Source organism: Saccopteryx leptura, chromosome 1 (assembly GCF_036850995.1).
Source record: "Saccopteryx leptura isolate mSacLep1 chromosome 1, mSacLep1_pri_phased_curated, whole genome shotgun sequence".
In the NCBI taxonomy this organism is placed as follows: domain Eukaryota; kingdom Metazoa; phylum Chordata; class Mammalia; order Chiroptera; family Emballonuridae; genus Saccopteryx; species Saccopteryx leptura.
This window is the reverse complement of record NC_089503.1, coordinates 13,093,208-13,110,432: the sequence shown is the minus strand read 5'-3', so window position 1 is coordinate 13,110,432 and position 17,225 is coordinate 13,093,208. Positions and strand designations below refer to the sequence as shown.

Here is a 17,225-nt window from a genome sequence, read left to right as displayed (position 1 = left end):
ATGATACGTAATTTCATCCTGAGTGGTCAGAAGAAATTGTGTGAACGAAAGCCATCAGTTACCCTCCGACCTCCAAGCCTAATTACGTTTTTTCCAACCCTCTTTGTCCTTGATCACTTTGATACATTTGGCATTGTTAACCATCCTTTCTTTCTGCAGTCTTCATCACCTTTGCTGGCTCCCTGTTTCAAAATTTCTAAAGGAAGTATTTCCAGGGGGACTTCTCACCAACTTCCTTCTTTCTTGACATCATAAACACTTTTGTGACTTTCTCAAGGTCATAGTGATGGGCTGACTGAACCAGGACTACCAGCCAGGACCTCTGGTCTGCCCCCACCTCCCCACCCCGTCCTAGGCCTTTTACTCACTCACCGTCTTGAGATCCTGACCAGTCCTGAGATTCCATGACTCTGTGACTCTATGATTCTCTAATTCCAAGACAAAGCACAACAATGCCAGTGCTCCACACAGCCTTAGGACAGGATAACAGCATGGTCTAGACTGAAGTACCAACTGAATTATCTTACACTTCAAAATATCAAGTACACCATCATCATCATGAAGTCAAACACTGCACACAGTCCTGTGTTTATGGTATTTCCTCCAGAAGTCACTGTTCCCGCGGACAGGACAGACACAGCGCTCGAATCTACCATGCCCTTTCCAAAATTATTTACGACAAAAATGAAAGTCTTCGGGGTAAGTAAGATTTGCTTCAATGTAAACACTACTGAAGGAGTATCATAAACTTAATAATTGAGTTCTCTGAAATTCATATTTGAAACCGTGACCTCAATGTGATGGTATTTGGAGGTGGAGACTTTAGGGGATCATTACCTCATTAATGTGGAGGCTTCATGACTGGCATTAATGCCTTTACAAGAGAGGATCAGAGAGATAACTAGGTTTCTTTGTGAGGACACAACAGAAAAGTCTACAGTATATAAGCCAGAAGGTCTTCACTGGAATCTGATCATTCTGGTGTCGACAAAAAAAAAGCTTCTAGGCCCTGGCCGGTTGGCTCAGCGGTAGAGCGTCGGCCTGGCGTGCAGGGGACCCGGGTTCGATTCCCGGCCAGGGCACATAGGAGAAGCGCCCATTTGCTTCTCCACCCCCACCCCCTCCTTCCTCTCTGTCTCTCTCTTCCCCTCCCGCAGCCAAGGCTCCATTGGAGCAAAGATGGCCCGGGCGCCAGGGATGGCTCCTTGGCCTCTGCCCTAGGCGCTGGAGTGGCTCTGGTCGCGGCAGAGCGACACCCCAGAGGGGCAGAGCATCGCCCCCTGGTGGGCAGAGCGTCGCCCCTGGTGGGCGTGCCGGGTGGATCCCGGTTGGGCGCATGTGGGAGTCTGTCTGACTGTCTCTCCCCGTTTCCAGCTTTAGAAAAATACAAAAAAAAAAAAAAAAAAAGAAAGAAAGAAAGAAAAAAAAAGCTTCTAAATTTTTTATGAGGTTTTTTTTTTTTTTAGTTTTTTATAAGAATTCATTGTGAGTTTATTTGAGCCAAACTGTTGACAATTGCCAGGAAGCAAAGTCTCAACGGATTGAGAAAATGCTCCAAAACATGGCAGTTTCACTACTTGTTTTATATATTAGAATGGAAAGGAAAGATGAAATTGATTGGTGATAGATTAAGGAGGCAGGTGGGAGAAAGCAAAGAAGGAACATCTCTGGGATTGGATAAAAGTGAAAATGTATACACTTAAACCTGTCTTACATAGGGAGACACAAGTTTAAGTTAGTTAACATGATAACAATAACAACAAAGGGGTTTGTTAGTTCCTGCTCCAGGATGCCTGTCCTGAGGGGCAGTAAAGATTACCCCAGCACCTCCAAGGGATGTGATCGGGTACATTATTGCAGATGCAAAAAACAACAGGCTTCAAAGCAAACTCTGACCTTCTGTTCAGATAGAGAATCACTCTCTAGGACATGACTACCCACCATAAACCCCTTTTAGTAAAAATGTTTCAATTTCCGACCATCCTGTGTGGTTACTTTAGGTCCCAGAGTCTGTAAGAACACCATGCAGGTTTTTCCTGAGCTTGTCAGGGTCAGCATGTGGCCCTTTTTTCATCCACACTGGCATCTTGATCTCAGAATTTCAGCCTTCAGAACTGTAAGAAACAAAATTTCTGTTGTTCATAAACCACCTAGTATACTTTGTTATAGCAGCCCAAGCTAAGACAGAGTGGAGTGTTGCATTAACAAATATTTTAAAATATGAAAGCAGCTTTGGCACTGGGAATGGGTATAAAGGCAGGAAGAGTTTTGAGATGTGTGCTAGAAGAAGCTGAGATTGTCCTGAAGGAACTTTGTAAGGCCAGTAGCTGCGGCCACCATCACAGCTGCCTGGCCCATGCAGGTTCACATTTGATTCGGACAGACGGTAATGAAACTGTGGAGCCAAGAACTGGTGGGCCATTACCTTTAATCCTAGCTTGTACCTAGCAAGTGAGTAAAACACACACAGCAGGAAAACACTTGCATTCTATTCAGGGCTCCCAAAGCCATTGACTCATCTGAGTTTTCCTAGACTCAAAGGCTCCCACCTCACCAGTTCAGCAGAGCTTACAAAGCCCCTCACCTCTGTTCCCCTCAGCTCCCTGCCATCTTGCTGCCTGCCTCTTCTGAAATCACGTGGTCTCCCTCTGTGCAACAATGTGGTCATTTTCCCTGCCAAAATGGCCTCCTAGCTTCTCCTTTTAAAACTTTTTTTTTTTTTTTCCGAAGCTGGAAACGGGGAGAGACAGTCAGACAGACTCCCGCATGCACCCGACCGGGATCCACCCGGCACGCCCACCAGGGGCGACGCTCTGCCCACCAGGGGGCAATGCTCTGCCCCTCTGGGGCGTCGACCAGAGCCACCCCAGCGCCTGGGCAGAGGCCAAGGAGCCATCCCCAGCGCCCGGGCCATCCTTGCTCCAATGAAGCCTTGGCTGCGGGAGGGGAAGAGAGAGACAGAGAGGAAGGAGGGGGTGGGGGTGGAGAAGCAAATGGGCGCCTCTCTTATGTGCCCTGGCCGGGAATCGAACCTGGGACTTCTGCACGCCAGGCCGACGCTCTACCGCTGAGCCAACCAGCCAGGGCCTCCTTTTAAAACTTTTTGGAGTGAAAGCCCTCCTCCAGCATATATTAGCATAACCAAACCCCTTCCCAAGCAGAAAGGCAGTTAACAGCATCACCTGGGCAATGGCCACTCACATGGGCAGTTCCATTTTTAACAATAAAAGTGAGCAAAACCAGAAAATACAGATTTTACAAACTTATTTGCCCAACAAACTTGTAGAGGCAATTTTAGTGAGAGCTCAGAAAGCAAAGAGAGGAGCTGTAGAGAAAGACTCCAACTTCTTAGAGAATACTCAAGTCATCCTGAATAGAATATATGGATAATAAAGGTCATTCTGATGAGATCTCAGATGAAAATGAGGAATATGTTACTGAAAAATGGATGTAAATCCAGTATACAAGGACACCATCACAGCCGCCTGGCCCATGCAGGTTTGCATTGGATTCGGACAGTCAGTAAAGAAACAATGGAGCCAAAAACTGATGGGCCACCATCTTTAATCCTAGCTTGCACCCAGCGGGCAAGTAAAAACACACACTGGGCTCCAAAACCCACTCATTCAGTGCTCACAAAGCTACTGACTTTATCCGAGTTTCCTAGAATCAAAGGTTTCTAGCTCCCCAGACTTATTCACCTCTGTTCCCCATATCCTTCCTCCTTCCTGTACAAACTCTGCACAAACTGGCTTCTCCTTCAGCACTCCACCATCTTGTCTGCTTCTCCTGGCCTCCTCCACATGGCCCTTCTCTGCTCTCTGCTCTGCTCTCTCTGCTCTAATGCTAATCTCAGGAACCAAGAGCGCAAGCTCCCGTTCTGCCCTCATTTTATAGTGTAGAAATCAAAACCTTTAATGCAATATACAAAATAGGGAAGTCTCTAATACAAAGTCGCTTATCTGGGGCATGATGGGATTGCACCACCCCACATCAAAAAGGGTGAGAAAGGCTTAGTCCTAAAACCAAGCCCCAGGCTACAAGGATCCTGCCTGCCCACAGCCGCCCCCCCCCCCCCAACACACATTAATATCACCTGGGCGACGGGCTTCCATGTGGGCAGCGCCATCTTTAACAAAGTGAGCATAATATATATATTTTATCTGCCCAAAAATGGATAAAAGGAAATTCTTTTTATAAAGTGGCGAAGACCTTTGTTGATGTGTGTGTGTATGTATGTGTGTGTGCACACGCGTGTGCACATGCTAGGGTTCTGTGAAGCGTAGAATTGTGAGCCATGAAACTGAATATGTAGCTAAAGAGGTGTCTAAACAAAGTGAAAAAGAAGTGGCTTGGTTCCTCCTGACTGCTTCCAGTAGTAAAATGCAAGAGGAGAGAAAGGACTTGAGTACAGAATTATTAAGAAAAGTGTACCTAGAACTTAAAGATTTGAAAAATTCTCAGCCTATCCATACTGTAGCAACTGAGAGTGTTGGGAAGAGAATGTGAGGAGTGGCCAAGGGGCCATTTGATAAGGAGACTGGACTGGTGTGGGTGTGAACCAAGGACTTCATCCGTCACTCAAAGTCACTCAAGCAGGCAAACTATCAGTTTGAACTGAAGAAAGGTTTCTTAGATTTAACAGGATGAGACAATAGAGCTATTAGGCTGTTAAATGCGCATTGTTTTTCAAGATACGGGAAGAAGAATTCCAAAGGTGAGTCAGAGACCATCAAGGCTATCACCTGAGTTTCAGCAGGCCGGATGACCTCTGCTAACAGCCAGGGAGGGAGAGAGCCACCCAAACCCACAGATAGGACCAAGCAGAGCCTTGCAGGTCTGACCTCTGTCCAGTAGCACTGGAGGGACAAGACCACTATCCTTGTGGGTTCTGAAGGCAAGACCGTCATCCTAGTGGATCCAGAGGGTAGAGCATCCAGCTAAAGAGGATCATTCTCAAGCCTTAAGACCTTATAAAATTTGGCTTGCTAGGATTTGGACTTGCTTTGGAACCTTACCCCAAGAGTTCTTCTTTCTTATTTATTAGTGTGTGTGTGTGTGTGTGTGTGTGTGTGTGTGTGTGTGAGAGAGAGAGAGAGAGAGAGAGAGAGAGAGAGAGAGACAAGGACAGAGAGAGAGAGAGACAGAGTGAGGGACAGATAGGGACAGACAGATAGGAAGGGAGAGAAATGAGAAGCATCAACTCTTCATTGCAGCACCTTAGTTGTTCATTGATTGCTTCCTCATATGTGCCTTGACTGGGGGGCTACAGCAGAGCGAGTGACCCCTTGCTCAAACCAGTGACCTTGAGCGCAAGCCAGCAACCATGGGGTCATGTCTATAATCCCACGCTCAAGCCAGCAACCCCACACTGAAGCTGTTGAGCCTACACTCAAGTCTGATGAGCCCACATTCAAACTGGCAACCTTAGTGTTTTGAACCTGGGTCCTCTGCATCCCTGTCCGACACTCTATCCACTGCGCAACCACCTGGTCTTTCTTATTTTTATCTTTTGGAATGGGAATGTCTACTCTATGCTTGTCCTACCATTGCATTTTGGAAGCACAAAACAAGTTTGGTTCACAGATTTCCAACCAAAGATGAATTCTTCTTCAGGACAAGTTGTACCTCAAGTTTTATTCATATCTGATTTAGATAGTACTTAGATTAGACTTTGGATTTTAGAGTTGGCACTGGAACAAGTCAAGACTTTGCAGGCTATTATAATAGAATGAATATATTTCCTGTGTGAGAACATGAATTTGAGAGGACGTGGGACAGAATGTTATGGATGGAATGCTTGTGTTCCCCCCAGTTCATCTGCTGAAACCCTAATCCCAATACAATGGTATTTGGAGATGGTACTCTGAGAAATAATTAGGTCATGAGGGTGGAGTTATCAGGAATGGGATTGGTGCCCTTACAAGAAGAAGCCACAGAGTTAGTTAGCCCTCTTTCCACCATGTCAGGATACAATGGAGAAGTTGTCAATCTGCAACCAGAAGTGTGTTCTCACTGGAATCCATTCTTGCTGGCCCCATGATCTCAGACTTCCAGCCTCCAGAACTGTAAGCAATACATTTCTGCTGTTTCAAGCTGCCCAGTCTATGATCCTTTGTTATAGAAGCTTGAACTAAAACAGGAGGTGGGAGGAGAAGGAGAAGGGAAATTATCTGAGAGCCCAATGTTTAAAGGTAGGAGCCAATTCCAACTTTTATTTCCATTTGAATCAGGAAGTGCATATCACCTTTCTCTACCAATTGTGTGTCAGACTCTGTGGACAGGAAAACATAAAATGAATAAAACAAGGTTCCTGGCTCTTAAAGGTCACAAAGTAAAACTCTCCAAACTGACCACTTAGGAGATTTTTTCCAGTCAAACTCAGAGAAATCAAAGGAAAGAGAAAATCAAGTAGAAGTCAATAGACTAGACTCTATATCCTGGGTTATTGAGTTCTACAGTGTTGTGTTTCCCCAACAAAAAAAAATCACTTTGGTTTGAAACATGGTGTGATATTTTTATATGTGGGACTTTTGTTGAAAATCCCCTAATATTAGAAGTGCTCATCTCTCCCTCTACCCATTTCTCTATTTCGTGAATATTATCTCTTATTTACCAATCCTCCTTTCAGACAACATGGGTATTCAGTTTGTCTGAGGCCGTAATATTGCCCATAGCTTAGAAAATATTTGTCCTTTGAATTCTCAGATTCCAAGAAAAAAAACTATAAAAAATTTTTTTTCAGAAATAAAATCAGAATTAGAAAAAGATGGCCCACTGACAGGCAGAAGAAGTCCATCAGTCCAAACTGTTTCAGTGTGTTTTAAATATAATGGTATGCAGTCTTCTGCTAAGGGGCTCAAATTCTTTTAACAAATGTGTATTGAACTATGTGCAAAAAACTATTTATACACCATGGGGGTTGCAGAAATAAATGCAACCTAGTTTTTCTGACTGAGAAGAATAAATACGTGATTTCAAAGTAATAAAGTGAAAATATTAAAAACTACACTTTAACATAGCATCTAAGGGCCATAAATGGTGTTGGTGGGTGCATGGCAAATTTGGCATTTAATCTGAACTCTGAGGAAGCGATGGGATTTTACTAAGTGGAAATGGAGGGAGAAGAGGGAGTCAGAATGTTCTAGATGGAGAAACCTGTCATTGTAGCCAATGCTCGTGGTCGAGTTGCTTGCTAACGGCAAAGGAGACCTGGGAGACACCAAGCCAGACTTAAAAGATGTAAAAAGATTAAAAATACAAATTAAGAAATAAGAACCATCAGAATGGATAAATTGTGGTACATCCATACCATGGAATATTACTACTCCCTGCTCAAAGTACATTTGTTACTTAAAACCAAAAAGAGACTTAAAATGCACATTACTAAGTAAAGGTTACACACTGTACGATTCCAGCTATATGACACCCTGGAAAAACCAAACCATGGGGACAGTAGAAAGATCAGCGGCTTCTAGGAGAAGGAGGGGAGAGAGAGAAACAAATAGGTGAAGGACAGAGGGTCTTTAGTCTGTACAGTATTATAATGGACGATACATAATGTTATACATTTGCCAAAACCCCATGGAATGTACAACACAGAGAGAAGGTTTGAAGGGAGAAAAGTGAACTTGATTTTGGACATACAACTCATAAGGTGGTGGGAACCATGGGACATTCAAGTGGGGATGTTTGACAAGAGCGAAAAATGTGGGTCTAGAGTGGAGGAAGATGATATTGTTTACCACTCAACTACTTAAAGGTAATTGTTGCTATGGGAGTAAATGAGCTCACTCAGACCGAGAAGGTAGACGGGAATAAAAGAAGGCAGAGGACACAGACTCATACATTGCATACCTTCCATTCTTCGTGTTGTTCTCATCAGTCTTCCCTAGCAGCTGTCAAACAGCTGCTTGGTGTTGTAGTGCACTGTAAGTGTGGCTCAGGGAGAAAAGATGGGGCGTGCTGTGAACCCTGGGATGGCACAATACCTCCACAGGCTCAGGGGACTGGTCATCAGCAGAAGGGTTTTCTGACAGTCCACTGCTGCTTGAGGCCAGGCTGGCAGGGTGACTTAGAATTCAGTGCTTCTCAAACCTTAGCATTCATGTGTCATAGACTTGGAGGTTTCCCCCCAGCTTTATTATTATTTTTTTTTGTTTATTTTATTTTATTTTTTTGTATTTTTCTGAAGCTGGAAACGGGGAGAGACAGTCAGACTCCCGCATGCGCCCGACCGGGATCCACCCGGCACGCCCACCAGGGGCGACGCTCTGCCCACCAGGGGGCGACGCTCTGCCCCTCTGGGGCGTCGCTTTGCCGCGACCAGAGCCACTCTAGCGCCTGGGGCAGAGGCCAAGGAGCCATCCCCAGCGCCCAGGCCATCTTTGCTCCAATGGAGCCTTGGCTGCGGGAGGGGAAGAGAGAGACAGAAAGGAAGGAGGGGGAGGGGGTGGAGAAGCAAATGGGCGCTTCTCCTATGTGCCCTGGCCGGGAATCGAACCCGGGTCCCCCGCACACCAGGCCGACGCTCTACTGCTGAGCCAACCGGCCAGGGCTCCCCCCAGCTTTATTGAGGTGCAATTGACATATAACATTGTGTAAGTTTAAGGGGTGCAATGTGATGATTTGATACAATATATATTGCAATATATCTTTACTACAGTAAGGTTAGTCATCACATTTTCCACATCACATAATTGCCATTTTGTTGTTGCTGTGGTGAGAACATTAAAACTCAACTTTCACAGCAACTTTCAAGGCTATAATACAGTCTTGTTAACTATATCACCATGTTGTACCTTAGATCCTAGAACTTATAATGGAAGTTTGTACCCTTTCACCAACATCTGCCCTTTCTCTCCATCCCTCAGCCCCTAAAACCACCCTTCTACTATGCTGCTATGAGTTTGGTGTTTTTAGATTCCACATATGAAGGAGATCATGCAATGTTTGTCTTTCTCTGACTTACTTCATTTAGCATAACGTCCTCAAGGTCTGTCTATGTCATTGCAAATGGCAGAATTTCCTTCTTATTTTTTTATGCTGAACAGTATTTTATTTTCTTTATCCATTCATCTGTCAGTAGACACCTAATTGTTTCCATGTCTTACCTATTGTGAAGAGTGCAACGAACATGGTAACACGGATTCTTCTTTGAGATATTGATTGCAGTACTTTTGAATATACGCCCAGAAGTGGGACTGCTGGACTGTAGGTAGTGCTATTTTGAATCTTACCTTGGAGTTTGTATTCAGTAAGTATAAGATTGGGCCTGATGGTTTACATCTCTAATTCTCACACGATCCTAAGGCTGCCGCCAATCCATGGACCACATTTTTAAAAAACTGAATTCTACCGGGGTGACACTGGTGATACTGGTTACACAGGTTGCAGGTGCCCAGTTCTACAACACATCTCTGTACATCATATTGTGCGTTCACTCCGCCCCCAAGTCAAGTCTTTGTCCATTCTGTCAATCGTCATCTGTCTCCCCAGTACCCCCTCCCCCTCCCCCCACACTGGCAATCACCATACTGTTGTCTGTGTCCATGAGATTTTTATATCCTTTTTTGTTCCATCCTTCTACCTCCCTCACCCAACTCCCCCCACCGACAGCTGTCAGCCTGCTCTCTATAGATAGAGTCACAAAATAGAGTCCGTCTCTATTTTGCTTGTTAGTTTATATTGTTCATTAAATTTCACATATGAATAAAATTTTATGGTACTTGTCTTTCTCTGACTGGCTTATTTCAATTAGCATAATGCTCTCCAGGTCTAACCATGCTGTTTCAAAAGGTAAGATTTCCTTCCTTTTTATGGCCGCATAGTATTCCATTGTGCAAATGTACTTTTATCCCCAGATTTTTCTATCCACTCATCTACTGACGGGCACTTGGGAAGTTTCCAGATCTTGGCTACTGTAAATAACGCTGCAATGGACCTGGGAGTACATGTATTCTTTCAGGAGCATTGATTGAGATCGTTTTGCTTATTACCAAATATCAGATAGAGGGAACTGAAAAAAACTGGGTACAGATAGCAGCTTCTACTATCCTTCGCTTGTGTATAAAAGAAGATAATTGCCAATTTTTTAAAATTAATTTAATTTTATTTTGTCACAAGGAGATGAAATTTTCGAAAAGTGAACCCACGACTTTGCTTTTTCCTCACCAGGTTTTCCCCTCTCTTTTACAGACTATCCAGATCCTGCTTGGACTGATGACCTTTTCTTTTGGAATTATTTTCCTTTTCACCTTTGCAGACCCATTTCCAAGGTTTCCCTTTATATTTCTTACAGGCTATACATTCTGGGGCTCCATTTTGGTGAGTACAATCAATCAAGTTCAATATGAAGCAATGCCAACAGAGATATTAGAGAATTCTTAGTTACAAAACGAGCTCCATTCAGTATGATAGGCTTTGAAACATCAAAGTAAAAATCAACCTTGTTGAAGTTATGTCTCCATTAATTCATCAGAGTTACTGATGTCCCACTATATGAATATTTCATTGGATTTTGAGGTTATTTGTCCATTACCTCATTCAAAATGAGTTACTACATAAGCTAGATACATAGAAGAAGGCAATGAGGATCCAAAGGTTTGGAATACATGGGCCCTGATTATGGAAAACAGTATAGAGATTCCTCCAAAAATTAAAACTAGAACTGTCATACTGTCTAGCAATTTCATTCTGAGACTGCAACTGAAGGAAATGAGATCACTATGTCAAAGTGATATCTATACCCTCATGTTCACAGCAACATTATTTGCAACAGATAAGACATGGAAAAAAACCTAACTGTTCATCTACAAACAAATGGATAAAGAAGTTTACACACACACACACATGCACACACACACTGAAATCTTCTGCCATAAAAAAGAAGGATATCCTCTCACTTGTGACTACATAGATGAAACCTGAGAGCTTTATGCTAAGTCAAATAAGTCAGATAGAGAAAGACAAATACTATTATATATAATCTCACTCATATGTGGAAGCAAAGAAGGGTGGGGGTTAGTAAAAGGTAAAGGGGGTCAAATGTATGGTGACAGAAGAAGATTTGATTTTGGGTGGTGGGCACACAATGCAATACACAGATGATGTGTCATAAAATTGAAATCGCCTGACCAGAAGGTGGCACAGTGGATAGAGTGTCGGACTGGGATGCGGAGGACCCAGGTTCGAGACCCCGAGGTCACCAGCTTGACCGCGGGCTCATCTGGTTTGAGCAAAAAGCTCACCAGCTCGGACCCACGGTCGCTGGCTTGAGCAAGGGGTTACTCGGTCTGCTGTGGCCCCACAGTCAAGGCACATATGAGAAAGCAATCAAAGAACAACTAAAGTGTTGCAACAAAAAACTAATAATTATTGATGCTTCTCATCTCTCTCCATTCCTGTCTGTTTGTCCCTATCTGTCCCTCTCTCTCTGTCTCTGTAAAAAATAAATAATAATAAATAAATAAAACTGAAACCTATATAATTTTATTAACCAATGTCACCCAAAAATAATTTAATTTAAATATATAAAAAGGTGCAAATATAAGGTGACAGAGGATGAGTTGACTTTGGGTGATAGGTATACAACATAAGCAACTGTCCAAATGATGTGGAGATGTTTACCCAAAATCTATGTACTCTTGTTGATCAATGTCACCATGTTAAATTTAATTTTCTAAATAATAATAATAATAATTTTTTTAAAAAACAAACAAAATAAATTTAAAAATGGATGTGCTGCATTGAGATTTGAAGTTTCTACCCGACAATGACGTTACTGATACAACTCAGGTCTATGAAAACTCTTGGGATTTTTACAGAATTCCCAGAATATTAGCAGCAACTCCACTAATGTTCCCATCCAAGAGAACACATTGGATTGCAAATGGGTATGAAGGTATAAGACAGTGGTCCCCAACCTTTTTTGGGCCACGGAATGGTTTAATGTCAGAAAATATTTTCACGGACCGGCCTTTAGGGTGGGAAGGATAAATGTATCACGTGACCGAGACAAGCATCAAGAGTGAGACTTAGATGGATGTAATAGAGGGAATCTGGTCATTTTTTAAAAATAAAACATCGTTCAGACTTAAATATAAATAAAACGGAAATAATGTAAGTTATTTATTCTTTCTCTGCGGACCGGTACCAAATGGCCCACGGACTGGTACCGGTCTGTGGCCCGGGGGTTGGGGACCACTGGTATAAGAGTAATGGAACCCGATCTTATTGGTTGTAAATTGATTTAACACCAGTTGTGATGTAACAACTGAGTCTGCACAAGCTATAAAAGGAAGATGGATGAGAAAACTAAAGCCCAGTAAAGTTCAAAAAAATTCTCATGTTCAATTAAATAGTTAAGGCTAGAGAAAATTTCTAGTCCAGTATTTTGTCCACTATCCATTTATGGACAATCCCTACAAAACATCTCACCCTTTTTACTCCCCTGAGGATTATGTGATGTATGAAAGAAGGTCTACGAAGGAAACGTACAGAAGTCTATTCTGTGAGAACTGTTTCAGCCCATCGTTAAGATATGTATTCTTTTTTAACAGTTTATTAATTCTGGAGCCCTCCTAGTTGCATTGGAAAGAAGAGGCACAGAAACACTGGTGAGCTATACTCTCCCTTTATTAAAAATTTATTCATAACTTTGAGATAATTCATTTGAGCCTTGAAAACGAATTTGGAAAATTATTAAGCCATTATAATTCCACAGTCAGTTACTGATGCCAATCAATGTTATTTGTTGTTTTTTTCTTTCATAGAATCATAAAACATTAGTGCCCAAAGCGAGTGATCTAGGTCATCCAGTTTAACTCTGATTTTATATATAAAGACACCGAGGTATAGACTAAATGTCTTATCCAAGTTCTTTAGCTCAGTTGCAGAATGGGTCTCATTTTTCCAGTAACTCACTCAATTATTTCTGTGAGCATTTCTGGTGCCTAATGAATGCTAGACACTTGGATAGACAGTAGTTCAACACTCATATAATAGACACACGATGCAGAAAACATAACTACACCTGATAAGCAGAATCTGGAAATAATGTGTTAGTGAATACAGAATGTTAACTTACAGATAAATTGTAAGTAGAGTATTTTTACTTTGATCAAAGAATCAGAGATATGAGATACTAATAAGCTAATGAATTATTTTCAGCAAAGAATGCCACCTACAGGTTTGCAGATTTAAAAATAAATAAAAAATTGCAAATAAAATATAGGTTTAATTAAACAGAGTCATAGAACAAAAATGTAAATAGGACATGACTTTGACCAGAGCATCAAACTGCAATGTGCTAAGAGGCTTTTCTGTCCAGTGTGTACCCTTCTCCCTCAATTCAATGTGATTTAACTAAGGCACAGATGATGGGGATGGAAGGGTTATTAAAAGTCCACGGGATACCCTCATTCTGTAGATGAGGGCCGGAAGCCCAAAGAGGTGACGTCACGCACACACACACACACACACACACACACACACACACGACGACATGGCTGCCTCGCGGCATTGCGGTGCTGTGACTAGATCCTGCTCTCCGAGCTCCCCACCCAGTTCTGTCTATAGATGGAGGCCTGGCCTGGCTCATTGTGCTATGGGCTTCTTCTCTTTCAGGTGAAGGTGAACCGAACGATGAATTGTTTTAGTGTCCTGGCAGCAACAGCTGGAATCATTCTCCTTGCGTTTGGTTTCATTCTAGATCGAAACTATCTCTGTGGCTATTCTAAAGAAGTTAGTGAGTGTAAGGCTGTTAACATTCTATTCCTTGTAAGTATGCTGCACTTTTAGGGTGAAGAGCAGTGGGTTTAATCATAACTATGTATTAGCACCTAATCAGCACTAACCAAATAATGTTGCACATCCACGTCTTTTATTTTTATAATCACAAACATTTACAGAAGTCATAATATCTGATAGACATTATACCAGGCATTGTAGAATAGAAAAATAAATATTTTACCCCCAACGTTAGGAATTCAGAGATGAGTAGAGGAAATAAAACGTACATTGATGAGTGTAACACTAAAAAGAAAACAAAACTGTGATATCCCAAAAGAAAAACCAGGTATAGCAGTACAGTAGTAGTTATAGTCCTAAATGTACATTAGAATCATGAGTAGAGTAGTTTTATGGTTTTGGTTTTAACATTTAAACTGTACTTCTAATAAAACATGATAGGTTGAAAACAAGCATTTATTTTCTGCTCTTCTAACATCTCACAAAAATTAGTGTAAAAGCATGTAAAAAATATAAATCTACATGGAAAGAAAAAACAGCCAATAAGACCCATCAAGAAATTGCTAAGAAAGTTAAAAATCAATTGCTCAAGGGAAGGGGGGGGCCTAACAGAAGTAAATGTTTCATATGGCAGATTTTAAGGAATATTGAGCATTTGGCTGTACAGAAAACAGGGAGAAGGAAACAGATTAGTTTTGGTAATAGAAAAATGGGATATGTAAATCGACCTTTCCCTAAAAATAAAGAAAAATGCAACATTAAAAAATTTTTATTAAAAAAACACCTTGGCCTTGGCCGGTTGGCTCAGTGGTAGAGCATCAGCACGGTGTGTGGATGTCCCAGGTTTGATTCCTGGTCAGGGTACACAGGAGAACCGACCATCTGCTCCTCCACCCCTCCCCCTTCCTCCCTTTTCTCTCCCTCTCTCTCTTCTCCTCCAGCAGCCATGACTTGAGCGCATCAGTCCTGTGCTGAGGATGGCTCCGTGGAGCCTCTGCCTCAGACTAAAAATAGCTTAGTTGCAGCATGGCCCCAGATGGGCAGAACACTGGCCCCAGATGGGGATTACTGGGGGGATCCTGGTCAGGGCACATGCGGGAGTCTGTCTCTCTATCTCTCCTCCTGTCACTTGGAAAAAGAAGAAAAAGAAAAAGAAATTTTTAAATAAAAAATAAACCACTTTAAAAGTCCTGAAGAGCTGCAAAGTCTTCTGGAATGCCTGGGTCAATTTTCAGATAGAAGCCTAACCTGAACCTGTCAATGGATGCCAAAGAGCCACAGAGCTACTCACACTTCAAGGCCATCTGCCGACGCTGCCCATTTGGAACCTGATTCCAGTCTAAGTGCAGTGAAGGAGGAAGGAAATAGGGCCTGCGAGTCTTGGGCTCCGCTGCGCTGTGCTGGGTTGTACTGTGCTAAAATAGCTGTGTACTGTGATGAGCCTCGCTAATTTGCTTCCTAAGCATTAGATACACTGGAGACATGGGGAAGCTTTCTTACCTGGGCATTGATTGCTACTGTATCGTCATCAGAAAAACACTTATTGTGCTAATACCGTGATTCTTCTTTTTCTTCTTCTTCTTCTGTTACAGGGCATTTTGATTATGTTGATGGCCTTCAGCATTATTGAATTACTCATTGCTATGTCTTTCTCGGTCCTGAGTAAATCCTTTGACTGTTGTGATTGCGAGGAATGGTGCTGAAGAGTGCTGTGAGAATAAAGAAGCCCTGTACTATCACGGAGAGACGAACTATGTCGTTGCAGAAACGCTGAAGGGAACACAGAATTAAGGCTGGCAGCTCTTCGGAGCAAAGGGGAGTGACTCAGGGGAGTGAGGTCGGGAAACATTTTGGCTGATAAAAGTCATCCTGCCTCTTTGCGATGCCGTCTCCTCCTCTCTCTAAATCACATGGTCACCTTGGTGTCGCTTCCTCTGTCAGTCATGCACTCATGGAACTAGAGGACAGCAATGTGGTGTCGCCACTCTAATAGAGAAACAAAGCAGAGCCCAGGGTGTGCAGACCACGTCCATGCTGGTGCCTGTCGGTCTCTCCAAGAGACCCTATCTAGTGGCTCCTACTCCACTGCTGTGTGAATGGATGAGTTGGTTGGAAGCATGGCTTGGCACACAAATTTTACATTGATTGTGTAAGATCAATATTATCCACTCAAAACCACTACAATTATAACAATAATGAGGGAAAATATTGGTGAAAGCCACTATAATGTTCCAGGCACTGTGCAAAATATTTAATGTGTATGATTCATTTAACCTCATCAAAACTCTAGGAGGCAAACCTCATTACGACACTCATTGGATGGACAAGGAAGATGAAGCGCAGAGAAGGAAGGTAAGTAATGTGGCCGAGGTCCCAAAGCTTGCAAAGACACGGCCATAATATCAGCAGGCAATGTGGCTGCAGGGCCCACCGTCTTCACTCTTATACCAACATGCCAGCGTCTCTGAAACCTTTGGTCTTGAAAGCCCTTTTATGCTCTCAGAAACTATTGCGGACTCGTTACACATTACCCCAAATAACCTTTTTTTCTTTTTTTGAAGCTGGAAACGGGGAGAGACAGTCAGACAGACTCCCGCATGCGCCCGACCGGGATCCACCCGGCACGCCCACCAGGGGCGAAGCTCTGCCCACCAGGGGGTGATGCTCTGCCCCTCCAGGGGGTTGCTCTGCTGCAACCAGAGCCACTCTAGTGCCTGGGGCAGAGGCTAAGGAGCCATCCCCAGCGCCCGGGCCATCTTTGCTCCAATGGAGCCTTGGCTGTGGGAGGGGAAGAGAGAGACAGAGAGGAAGGAGGGGGGTGGTGGAGAAGCAAATAGGCGCTTCTCCTATGTGCCCTGGCCGGGAATCGAACCTGGGTCCCCCGCACGCCAGGCCGACGCTCTACCGCTGAGCCAACCAGCCAGGGCCCAAATAACCTTTTATTGAAATAACTATATGATTTAAAATAGAAAAAAATTAGTGTGGAGAGCGGCACTGATATATGGTTTTGCAAATCTCTGTTTTTAGGTAGCATTCTCTAATTTTTTATTTTTTTTAGCTTTATTGAGTTGTGGTTTATATGTAAAAGATTGTATACACTTAGTATATACATACCTGATAAAACTTCCTTATCTTCATAACAAAACCTTTATACCCACTGAAAAACAAATCCTTATTTAACTTTACTGTCCATTCACATCGCCTGAGAAACTTTTATAAACCCCAGTGCGCCACCTCCTACCACACACCATTAGAATCACAAAGCAATGAGAGACTGGCACCAATATTTTTCAAAATTTGGGAACCACTGCTTCTCTCTAACATAACGCAAGACAAGAAGGTTTTCTTAATTTCTTCTGTGCTTAACCTATTGTGACATCTCATCTTCTGTAGCCTGTGGAGAATATCACTGTAAACTCATGGACAGGGGTAAACAGGTTTTAGTATTATTCTGAAAATTGTTTTGAGGTCACAGA

The 17,225-nt window shown here is 42.8% G+C and overlaps 1 protein-coding gene across 1 annotated transcript; it reads left to right on the top strand.

Moving 5' to 3' along the window:
- The first annotated feature begins 558 nt into the window (after window positions 1-558).
- Window positions 559-15,452, top strand: MS4A5 (membrane spanning 4-domains A5). The gene is made up of 5 exons (XM_066360013.1): window positions 559-699; window positions 10,198-10,326; window positions 12,561-12,617; window positions 13,627-13,779; window positions 15,342-15,452. The coding sequence occupies exons 1-5, from the start codon at window positions 559-561 to the stop codon at window positions 15,450-15,452; spliced, it is 591 nt and encodes a 196-aa protein (XP_066216110.1).
- The last annotated feature ends 1,773 nt before the right edge of the window (window positions 15,453-17,225 follow it).

Bases quoted from the DNA above. Each gene is read 5' to 3' on its own strand.
- MS4A5 (XM_066360013.1), top strand. From the start codon at position 559: ATGAAGTCAAACACTGCACACAGTCCTGTGTTTATGGTATTTCCTCCA. The intron at 12,618-13,626 runs GTGAGCTATACT...CTTCTCTTTCAG, and splicing joins GAAGAGGCACAGAAACACTG to GTGAAGGTGAACCGAACGAT. The intron at 13,780-15,341 runs GTAAGTATGCTG...CTTCTGTTACAG, and splicing joins CTGTTAACATTCTATTCCTT to GGCATTTTGATTATGTTGAT.